The sequence below is a fragment of the Myodes glareolus genome, chromosome 26, assembly GCF_982192425.1.
Source record: "Myodes glareolus chromosome 26, mMyoGla1.1, whole genome shotgun sequence".
Taxonomy (NCBI): Eukaryota; Metazoa; Chordata; class Mammalia; order Rodentia; family Cricetidae; genus Myodes; species Myodes glareolus.
In genome coordinates, this window is record NC_142051.1 from 30,241,435 (window position 1) to 30,253,752 (window position 12,318).

General features: G+C 40.8%; 1 protein-coding gene across 4 annotated transcripts in view; it reads right to left on the bottom strand.

Moving 5' to 3' along the window:
• Positions 1 to 3,275: 3,275 nt before the first annotated feature.
• Kitlg (KIT ligand) overlaps positions 3,276 to 12,318 on the bottom strand; it is an 82,218-nt gene continuing 73,175 nt past the window's right edge. For 2 of the 4 annotated variants that reach the window (XM_087902161.1, XM_087902159.1), the window contains 4 exons: positions 12,153 to 12,262; positions 11,414 to 11,481; positions 10,373 to 10,448; positions 3,276 to 4,436 (listed from right to left, as the gene is read on the bottom strand). In XM_087902161.1, coding sequence (XP_087758287.1) covers positions 10,409 to 10,448; positions 11,414 to 11,481; positions 12,153 to 12,262 — 218 coding nt within the window. In that variant the 3' untranslated portion in view covers positions 3,276 to 4,436; positions 10,373 to 10,408. The remainder of the gene's footprint in view (positions 4,437 to 10,372; positions 10,449 to 11,413; positions 11,482 to 12,152; positions 12,263 to 12,318) is intronic. The other 2 variants (XM_087902162.1, XM_087902160.1) reach the window with 1 other exon arrangement.

Here is a 12,318-nt window from a genome sequence, read left to right on the forward strand (position 1 = left end):
TTGCATTTATACTTCTATGAAATGCTGACTTGATGACAAGGGCCCCCACACACATAGATCTAAAGCTTAATAAATACTAATCCATGTGTAATAACTGGAAGATATCAAATAAGAGGGCAGATTTATGAGGGTGCATAAAATTCTTTATTTAGAACAATAAAGTATATGTTTATATAATGTAATTTCAAATTCAAACCTGTATAAAAAGGGTCAGGACATATACCTATTTTAAAAAGTACACATACAGTATATACACATACACATCACATTTTACAACTTTTATTTAATTAAACTTCAGTCATAAACTATTTAGAATAGTGTTGACATACACTTACATTTACAATATGCAAACTCCAATCTATAACTGAACTAGCAATATATCTGTGAAGCCATCTAAATGTCTGAATACTTCTCAAGTCTATTGACTTCAAAAAAAAAAAAAACAGTGGCAGGTGGACACAGTAATCGCACACCAATCCCTAGACTACTGGAGAAGAAGACTATAGGAATCTGGATTGCGAATTTTTATTTAGTGAAGTCTTATGCCCTAGAAATGGAGTAAATGAAAATACCATGGTTTTTTTCTTTAAGCATTTTCTAAAAACAGCACTGTAAGAAAATATTAGGAGATGGCAGTTGTGCATTTCCAATACTTAATAGCAAACATTTCAGAACCATAAATATCCACCTTCGTGTGGACCGCTCCTCACCCACACCTGTGACGAAAGAGTTGCCGTTAATTTTATTCTGACAAAGGCATTTTAAGACTGGTGAGTGGAAGGCAGTAACATGAGTTGTGTAATCAGATCCCATAAATAACTTTTTTGATCTGAATTGGTTACATTGAAATCCACTTTCACAATATCATTCCAAAGATAAACCGGCTTACTTTCAAATTCTTGTCCTATTTTTTCAATTTTAAATGTAATTTATGGATTATCATTTTACAGATTGGCTTGAAAATATCTCTTGGCATCCAAGATCTTTAGTAGCACCCTCCATTTTTTTGTTCTTAGCTTTCAACAACATGAGAACATTTACACTCGTACTCAGACACATCTCCAAATGTTACCCACGTCTTGAGTCTCTTCCTGATGAAAAGTCACTACTGGTTTTCATTCCTCAGAGATGATCCCAAACATTTATTTAAGCAAAGGTAAAAGCCATCTCATGGGTAAATGATTATCCAATTCACCCTACTTAAAACTGAATTTCGCTTTTACTAATGGACCCTATTTACATTAGAAACGAAAACAGGACTTCTTCCAGCCCAACACTTATGCAGAAAGCCAGAGTTGTGTGTTTTCTATAGGATGCTTTCAACTGTTTGCTCTGCTTTGTTAATTGTGTGGTGTAAGGGCTCAACCCTGAAGAGAGACCACAGAGCGTATCCACACACAAATACAAAACCGAGATCCAAAGAGGGAGGTGAATTATTGTGTCCGTAGGTGGCAACCTAGCGCCCCCTGACAATCTCTCTCAGCAGTCACCTGATGCCACCTAACTGCCTAATTTGAAAACTATATTTCTTCAAGAATGTGTCTAGGATAGCTAAGATTCTATATCAGCACTAAATCACAAAATCAAAACCTACTGTAGAAACACAGTAGAAACCATCACGATTCCACAAGAGATTTTTCTGCTCGTTTATAACTTCAACTCAGTTCAAGAACCAAACCAGGCCACGCTGCTTATTTCAAAGCATATGAAAGTTCACTGAAATGTGTTTATTTCCCAACTAGAAGCACACACTTCATTGTGGATAAATTCTTTTACATATTTCCACTTTTTCTCAATACTTTTTGTAGTGCAGCTTTTTTATTATTGTAGAGAAAAATTCATTTTTTTCTATGATATTACAATGTGGCAGGATGTTAAACGGGGTAGATAGCAATATAAAACCCAGGGCTCCTCTAGCACATCCCACTGGTCACACAGCTAGTACTGTTACAGGCTTCATTTCTACCGGGGGATACCAAGCTTCCAACACAATTTACACTCTGCAGATTTCTTAGATTGTTGACATTAAAAAGCAAATTTTAAACATTACAAAAGAGAACTCTTAGAAAAATGGGTCATTTTAAGGGTGATTTTACACTTTATCTTCTCAGTTGGGAGGTTTTCATATTTTAAGAAAAATATTCAGAACATATATGGAATAAAATATGCAAAGATATGTATTTTTTAATCTGAAAGCAGATATGCCATAGTTAATGTCCAAGCAGCTAGCATTCAAAATAATGTTCAGCATTTTCCTATTGTTCATGCATTTTATTGAACCTTAGTATTTAAAAAGAATTGGCAATCCATGTCCCAACCTATTTAATAGGCAAGTTGCATCTTCCACCCTATACACATCAGATTTTATAGCCTGTTAAATTTGTTTAATCCACACTATTGATTAAGACCGTGGTTTTGAGTGTTAAAATCCAACTGCTAGCTTTGAAAACCAATGTGTTTATTGTTAGTATTCAGCTCAGCAAACAGCACTGTCATAAGCCTGAACAAAATGAGACTTCCAGAGCAAGAAATCAAGCCACGAAACTGAGAAATAACAGCAGTCTCAATCTATATACACCTACACCTATGATTTGTGCTAATCTACATCTATTATTATTCCCAAAGCAATCAATGCCAAACAACAAAACAGGTCCTTTCTGCAACTAACTTGATTTCTAGTTTATTACTAATTACTGGGATATCTTAGGGCTTGAACAAGCAAATACAATATCTCGACGCACTGGGCTTCAAGTTGCGGGAATGATAGCATTGGAGTAACCTTGGAGTTTGAGATTAGGAACTAAAGAAACCATCTGAATTCTTTGGTATGAAGAAGAGCAGCGGCCAGGTTCCAGGGTTGTATTTGGACTAGCTTGGAATGTAAGCCAGAATTTTTCATGCACTTCCAAGAGAGTAGAGACGCTAGCAGTTTAAGTCCCCATGCCCTTCCACGTAAGGACATTGAAAACAGCTGACTGGAGGTTTGAGTACTGGGCAAATAAGACTGTTATAAGGGTTAAGTTAGAATGAAATCTTGAAGTTTTGTATATGCCGACAGTAGGTGAAAAGAACCTTCCCAGAAATAAAAGCAGAAGAAAAGTTATTCTTTGATTTTGGCCAATTGTTCTATTAAAAACAAAACAAAAACCGACCAGGGGAATCCACATCACATCTCGTTAATAGTTCTGGTCTTGAAAAGCACTGTTCATTGCCAATTTCCGTCTACTATAAGAAATGCTGTCACACATTTGAAGTAGCAAACTGACAGGCGTAACTACATACAGCTCTCTTTTTATTTCATTTCATAAACCTTAATGCATACAGAGTGTCTGATTTTCAATAAATGGCTACTTGAAGGAGATAAAGGCTACACGGTAAGTAACTGAAGTTTTCTAGTTCCTCGCATTCTTGGACAGTCCGAGCTGCTTAGTTTGCAACACCCATATTAGCATTAAGTGTACATTACTAACCTTAGGTTCTACATACCATCATTTATTTTCATTCTCTTCCATGATAAAATTAAAAAAACAAAACAAAACAACAACAACGGGACCCTTACACATTCAGCATTTTCTCCCAAGTCTGCTTTCATAGCTCTGCGGTAGTTTCTAACCCTAAACGTGTCACATTTTATTGTTGCAAACACGAATCACACACTCTAGAGTGACAGTCAAGGGAAAAGACCGGCTTCACTAGGGGCCAAATGTCTTCCTTGGCACGTTCTTCCGCTGGTCCGTGGCGACAGCTTTTTCTGCTGCGGCGACTGCGCTGGAGTCTTCCGTAGACCATGGCATCATACTTCAGGCCAGCGCTGCTTCTGCTGCATGAACCAGCCCACCATGTCCATTTTCCTGGCGGGATGTGGTGCACATGGTTTCGGTCAGGAAGAGCCAAAGTTTCGGCTCCTCTTGCTAATCACAACCACAGAGCAGGTGTGCCTGCTTCCAAAACCAAAAAATACTCCCCATGGCTTTCAACTCCATACAGTGGCTGATGCTACGGAATTATTGTTTTTAAAACTGTTTTCTACATCCCTTTGTGAAAAAAAAAAGTCCCCCCTCACCCCCAATATCCAGGCTGAGATCTACTTGCAGGGTCCAGAATTAACTACAGGCGGCAGGTTGTAACTGAAGACCGAAGCTGTGTGGGCATTCATTTCCCGAGCCCTTCAAATGGCGCAGGCAGACTAGACATGCGTTCCTTCCTTCCCGTCATCACTTGCGAAACCTCCAGAGTCCTGCTCCACGTAAATTCTTCTTTCTAGATGACAAATTCAGTGCCAGGTTCACAGCCAAACGCTCTGCTCCCACTTCTGAATCATCCATACAAAGTCATGGGTAGCAAGACCAGACAAAGATGAGGGCTGTCACTTCAGACAGAATAGGAGTTTGTTTAACGCTGCTTCATTTATGAAGCAAACATGAACTGTCACCAGCCTAGAGAAGGAGAAAGAGAAGGATTAAGATGGGTCTTGCTGCCTTCTTTTATAGCTAAATTCACAATTCACATAAAACCCCAGAATGAGGATCAGCGTCAACGTGTATTACACTCAGCCTTAAAGGACTGGGTAGGATTTCTGTGATAATGAGCCACCACCGCCTTGGGAAGACTTATTATCTCAAATGATCTTATTTATGATCTGTTGTCTTCTCTTCTCATTAGACTAGAAGCCCTACAAGGTCAGATGACTTCGCCTATGATTGCCACTGTTGTAGACGACCCTCAGCAGAGGGCTGGCACTCAGGATAATAGACAGGCAGCAAATATTTCCTTGGACATACGAATGGATAAATTCCACTGCTTCTCTCTTCATGATAGCAAGGAAATGGAGCCTACCGAGGTGTATGGATAATGAGATGTGGCAGGGCCTGTACCCAATGCAACTTTATCCAGCCATTAGAGAAAGGGAAATTACAAAATTCGCAGGAAAATGGTTTGATCTACAATACGTAATACTATGTGAAGTGACCCAAACTCAGGAGGAAAAAGAAAGTGTATGATTTTCTATAGACATAAGTGCACACACACACACACACACACACACACACACACGTAAATGTGGAAAGCCAAGAAGGGTAAATGGATGCTGAGGAAGGATGGGGGTGGGGCAGGGAAGAGGGCATAAAAGAGACGTGAAAGTGGAGGAAACAATGGGGGGTAGGATGGGGGTGGAGATAAAAAGGGGGATTGGCTCTAGCAAGGTGAGGTCACCCTGTTTATTTCATGAGTGTGCTGTAAAAATTCAAGGTAACATAATAAAACATCATAGTTTTTCCCCCCTATGGACAAACGACTGTAAACTATAGGAAGTAAGAAGAAATGAGGGGGGCAGAGAATCAAAAGCATATTTGAAAAATATTATAAAAACAGAAGAGCAGAATGATGATCATTGAAAAATTAAAAATAATAATAAGTGGACAAGTGGGCTGGGGAGACAGTTCAGCTGATAAAGTATCTACCAGTCAAGTATGAGAACCTGAGTTTGACCAACAGAACCTGCTTGGAAACCACACACACACACACACACACACACACACACATATACATATACACACACTCATATATATACACACATACATAAATGTATATATACACACAAACATACATACACATACATGTATGGCCATATCAAACCCCATTTCTTTGTAAGCCAATAAAAATAACATTTAAATTAAAAGAAAAATCTAGACATGGTGGCATGTACTTGTAACCCTGGCACTGCGGAAATGGGGACAGGTAGATCCTTGGACATCACTGACCAGGCAGCCCAGATGAATTGGCAAGCTCCAAGCTGGTAAAAGACACTGTCTCCGAAAACAAGATGGATGGTACCAGGAGAATGAGAGCCAAAGTTGTCTCCCGTCTGAACATGCATAAATGCACATGAACACACGTACACAAGAAAAAAGAATGAATAAATTAATATCCCACGGCTGTCATGCCCCCAAACCTCCATTTATTTCAGTTTGGGGCAGGGGAGTGAGCAATCTACATAGCTCTGAAGTTCTCTAGCATTCAGAGTAGTGGATGGATGGTGAGCAAAGGAGGTTCGAACCCAAGGAAGTGTCTAGGGAGTGAGGAGGAGAAGCCAGACGGAGTGGCGTAAGACAGACACACAGCTGGGGCAGGTGGAGAAGCTGTCCAGAGGCCACCACGCCAGCCTGGGGGCTGAGCCATTCCAGGGTTCTGCCTAGTTAGTTGGAAGCAATCACTTCTCCCAGCTGAGGAAATCCCAGCAACAGGCTCTCACTCAGTGTTTCTAAACCAAGGGAGAATTAATAAAATGGTGGCAACACAGGCTGAGGAATTAATTCACTTGGACTCAGTACAGTTTACTGTACTTGGTGAAACACGAAGAAACATACTTTGTTTTAGTTTCTCGGGGCTGGTTTTAAACCACTGAATGCTCAGATGTTTCTGCTTTCCAGTAATTTAGGAAAGCAAATTTAAATCTACACAGAGAAATGAAGAGAGATTAAAAGAAAACTTCAGAAGTTGAGAATATATAGATTTTTAAAAATAGAGCATGCCAAGACAAACAAACTGGAATAAGAGAACACAAGAGAGCTATGCACAATTTGCAATTCTAGAGTTAATTAAATACACAGAAATCTGTACTGGAAATCCATTTTGGATTTTTTGTCCTTGAGTCACTAAAGCAAAGAAAATACAACTGAAGGCTGACAGCAATTGTTCCATCGAACAAAATTACAATTTCTTTATAATGATGCCTTGGATTTTGCAGCACACTCATGAAATAAATAGAGTGGTACTGTTATTCCATCAGTATACAACGATGTGCCACTTAACAATAGAGACGCCGTCTTACAAACAGGTCATTCAGTGACTTTGTTGTAGAAACAGTATCAGGTCGACAAATCTAGCAGGGACAACATGCTACACAGCTAGGCTATAGGATAATGGTGGCATTGGATGACAATATCACCACAAGTAGGGTACACTGGCCGAAACAGCAGCATGCGTCTATGAAAACACAGAGGTTAAAGGATGCCAAAGTATCCAGGATGCTACAACCGGTTGCAGAGTCAAGGTTTGAAATCGGGCCTAACCTAGTCATTTATAATCTCTTGCTTTATTATGCAGAAATAAAAGGAAACTCACAGGAAAAAGAAGCCCTTCCCAAACAAAGACACTTTTAGAAAACGTCTCAGAAAGCAGTCAGGAGCCTCAATTACTAGTGACCTTCCATTTCCAAGCCTGCGCCCTAAATGTCCAGGCATGGCTTGAGCTTCCTCTGCTACCAAGTCTCAGAGCTATTTCTCCTAGTGCAGCTCAGATCTAAAGGGAAATTTTACTTTGTGCTGCTTTTAATCTTTATTTATGGCTGTCTACACATGTGTACACATGTGTGTATGCATATGTATATATACGTATATAAATTATAAAATACATTTCAAAAATACTTAAATGTTTATATGTTAAGATTATAATAAATGCATGAAAATATATACTTTTAAGACATTTTGAAATTATACTTTTTGACATTTACTTTCTACTCTTACCGTGGTGAAACAACCGAAAGCAACTAAGCGCACGCTACAAGTGCTTGCTATTAATGACCAGCCAGCCTGAGCCTTCTCAATGAGTTAGGTGTTTTTCCCAAGGTCTCGAGTGAGATTCTCTGTAGATAACTCTCAAATTCCAATCTATAGGTTCCAGGCCCAAGTGACCTCCCTACTTTGAAGTCACTGTACGTGGTAACTCCTCAGATCAATATTCATCTCACCAAGAACTCTCTCTTGACTTCAGACATCCCATTTCCTTCAGCCGGAGCACGAGCCTTTCTTCCTGAAGTTACAGATCATTGCGGAGACCCAGCAAGCTGTCCAGTCTACCAGTAAAGACTGGTTGGTTCTTCTACTGCAATGTCTCCAAAGTGGTCCATCTTTTTTTTTTTCTTTTTCCCCCTAATTGTCACAGCCCTGACCCTAGTTCTCATCTCTCCCATCTAAATGGAAGACAGTTCTCCGGGGCATAACCTCTACCTCCAGTTCAAACCTCTGTCCCTCTGGCCACACCAGTATCTGATGACACTTCCTAAGTGTCTGCTTTCACGGCATCGCTGGTACTTTTCTAAGCCCCCCGAACAGCTTTTAGATTACTTAATGGAACGTAAGTCATATTCCTAGAATTCAAATGTGCTTTTAAACTGACCTCCACTCTTTCTTTTCAGCACTGACCCTATGTGCCGGATCTTTTTTGGTCAACTTGACGTAGGCTAAAGTCATCTGAAAGGAGGGAACCTCACTGAAGAAAATGGTTCCCTAAGAACCAGCTGTAAAGCATCTTCTTCATTAGTGATTGAAGGGGGAGGGCCAGCCGATTGTTGGTGGTACCACCCGTGGGCTGCTGGTGCAGGGTGTTGTAAGAAAGCAGGCTGAGCAAGCCAGGAGGAGCAAGCCAGTTACACAGCACCCCTCTATGGCCTCTGTATCCGTTCCTGCCTCCGGATTCCTGCCCTGTTTGAGATCCTGTCCTGAGGTTTTGGATAACTTACCAGTGATTAGGAAGCATAATAATAATAAGGCATTTTCTCTCCATATTGCTTTTTGATCCTAGCGTTGCATCAAAGCAGTGATAACCCTAATAAAGACACCCTGTGTATGTGACTTCCACTGGAGTCCCTTGTACCAGTTGTGTGGCTTTGTAACAGTTGTTCATACTCTGAGCCCTTCGTAACTTTGTTCATGCCACGTGGAGTCTCTAGGGAGTTCCGTGCTAGGGATGTGGCATGAACCAGACAGACCCACCTCCTGTCCTCGAACGTTAGGAGACTGGCGGAAGTGTGTATAACTCCTTTGATTATGTCTGTTCTAAAATGTCATCAATTCTTTTCCCCCTGGATTCCCTCATCACAATCCAGATGTCACAGGGCAAACGCCACCATGCAAACCACAGGACTGAAGAACTACACACCAAAACAGGATCCCTGAGATGCAATCCCCCAACCAAACAACGGTGGCTATCACCTGAGCTTCTAGGGTGCAATTAACCATTTAAGGGGCTGCGTGTGAGAAAGGAACACTGAAGCTTGGGCTGGGGCTGAAGGACAGAGAAAGGGGATTCAAGGAAGAACAATGATTTCAACTTAGAGAACACTGTTTTGGGGGAAAAATGAGATTTTATTTCCTTATTATTTCATCTATTACTAGAGAGGGAAACACTGAGCCTCGGGAAGCTAGAACAGGAGCAGATAAGAGCCACAATCATGGCGTGCACGTGGCAGTCAGGGGGATGGCTGGCTGGTGGCAAATGCCAAATGTATATGGAGCAATTATTTTTCTCATGGTAAGTCCAGTTGTTAAAAATGGACTCTTATACCAATCAAAGGGAGTTATTAGAGCAAGACGCAGAGGCTACGACCCAGGATCCCCGGGGAAGATTCAATTTGGAGATAATTTTGGAATCTGGGACAGAGTGACAGCTGCAAGGACAGTGACCTATAGGGAAAGGAGATAGTTCAGCAGGCACATTATCCCGAAAGAAGAAGGAAACGGTGCTCCGAAATGAAGGTGTCTGGGAAGAACTGAGGCTCTGGAGGGAGGAGCAGTCAGTCCTGCTGACTGCGGAAAATGCACACAAGGCTAAGAGAGCGCTCATTACTGACCAGGTGCAGGAAGTGAAAGTGAGTCAGAGGTTGAACTGATAATGGATCAAGCTGAGGGCTCTCTGGGTGTCCCACCACCGGCATCTGTGCCTGAGAGCAGGAACAGGGGTCAGCGTGAGAGATAATGAACACCTGTCCCTTCTAGCTATGCCATACTCTCCTTTCTTGCACAGCAGCCCCCACCCCAAGTCACATGATCACATCAGGTGTCTGGTCTTGGTTTATAGAGTCAGTGCATCGAGCAGGCCTGCATCGGTGACATTTTTGCCTTGACAGTTTGGTTCTGGTTATAAGACGCTGTTTTTTTTTTTTTTTGTTTTGTTTTCCTTTCAATGGTAGGAAAATAGTTGGGGGTTTTCTCTTTATTAAGTATCTAGCAAATGGGTCACTGTCCTTTGAGACAGTGGTCACACCTAAATGAAATTGGATGCGTTAATTATTTTTTAATTTTATTCCTATTTTTCTCTGCTTCCTTTTACTCCAAGTCAAAAATCAATGATTAATATTTCATGTAGCTCCCATCTAAAATGAAGCCACTACTGTGGACTAACACTACCTACTTTTCAAATCCCGAGAATTTGCCACTGAGAGAGACAGGCACAATTCAACTTTGTAACAACTCCAGCTACATTTAGACACCAGTGCCATCAAGGACACAACAATCAAGTTTGTTTCTAAATGTTGACCTTTAAGATCTTTTATGGTTCTTGCATGCTCTTGCAGGCTTGACTTCCAGCAACTTACCATTGTGCGAAGGTAACAATGTTGATACATCCCCAATTACACCTCCTGAAACTCTCTCTCTTTTTGTTGCAACATACTGAAAAACAACAAGAAAAAAAATCCTCATTTGCTTCTGGAGAGATTCTGAAGCCATCACCAGCAGGACACTGTAAGAGGCAGATCTAGAAACGTTAGTAAATACAGGAGCAAAAAAAAAAAAAAAATCGATGGGTGGGGAGGGGTTAATGCAAACATGTAAGAAGTTTATCTTAATGTCTGTCCTACAGAGAAGAAAGATGATGTGGCCTGTATAATATTGCTCCACAATCATCAGCTGTAGTTAAAAATATACAGTGATAATGTTTATATGCTATGTGTGTGTGTGTGTGTGTGTGTGTGTGTGTGTGTACGTACGTATATACGTACACAGACAGACATAAGAGAAAATACCATGCTGGAGATTATAATTGAAGGCAGATAAAGCAAAGTGCTGGGGTGAGAGGTGGAAGATCATCTGGGTCAGTTACAGTAGGTAGGAAAACATTTAAAATAATGGTATTGTTTAGTTTTAAATAAAATGGGCAAAGTTAAGGGCTGCAGAAACCAGACTGAAGTAAAAAGTTATGTTAAGGCTGCCAGAGAAAAATCATTCTAAAGGGTTTTGACCAGGAAGTTGAATCACACACAGAGATTTAAAAAGTAACAGGACAAAAAATGTATCTACAAGAGCTGATGGAGAATATGCTGTCTGTGTTAGTAACTCAGGCAAAAAGGATAAGGCAGACACCAGACAAGGGCAAAAAAGGTTAGCTTCTAAGGACTCAGGAGTCTGTGGAAAGAGAACACAGGTAAATGTCCCCTCAGAGATAGCTAGTCCACAGGAAAAGACATAGGACTGAGGAGACAGTGGGTGGTCAGAAACAGCAAAAGATGGGGAACACACTGAATGGGAGGTGGGGTCCAACAACGAACAACACCCTAAAGATGTTTACGATCATGCACAGCACGGGAAATGGCAACACCAAGCTTATCCGAGCACACACGGTTCAGAGAATAAAATACCTTATCTCATTATCTTCTTCATTAATCTGTATATTTTCACCTGCTCTTGTAAGACTTGACTGTTTCTTCTGGGGAAAATAAAAGCAAAAACAAACCAATGGCATGGATTGCAGAAACACCAATGACTGCTGCAAGGTTGGAGGTCAGCGGCCTTCACTTACATCACTAACGGCAATTACGTGCCAGCCCAGGTGCTTTTCCTTAAGCATGCAAAATGTGTGTGCGCGTGTGCGCACAATGAAGGTCGTGCGAGCATTACCAACTCAATATTTTTAGGCTGTTCTATAAATAGCAATCAAATTAAAAAGGTATCTCTTAAAGTCGAGTCATAATGATTTAGCACATTCAAAACTTTAGACGGACTTCAGCAAGAGAAGAAAAGAGGGAGCGTTCAAAGTAGCAGTCACGTATAGATACATCTGTTTGGCTTTTAAGCACAGCATACAAGTCTCAATATATTTTCTTCTTTTTTCTATTTAATTAAACTGGGTCCCATCCCTTAAGTGTGCATACTCCGTTATGGGACTGCTCCAATGCACAATGAAGAAGGATGGAAACGTTTCTAAAGCTTGAATTTCACTGAGGCTCTATGCTATGATAAAAATGATCTTTTTTTTCCCTTGATAGAACCATTTCTTGGAAAATAGGAGTATGTTAATTGGGTGTATATACGTGTAGATGGTATGAACAAACAAACATGTAAAGCTGTTGATGGGGTGGGAAGAATAGCAATGCTCACCTTCCAGTATAAGGCTCCAAAAACAAAGCCAATTACAAGAGAAATGAGTGCCGGCAATGCCATGGCTGTCCATTGTAGGCCGGGGTCTTCAGCAGACTTTGCGGCTTTCCCTGCAATTCAAAGAACGCGGTGGTGAAGACAGCAGCTGCATTTAGGAGGTTTGCCC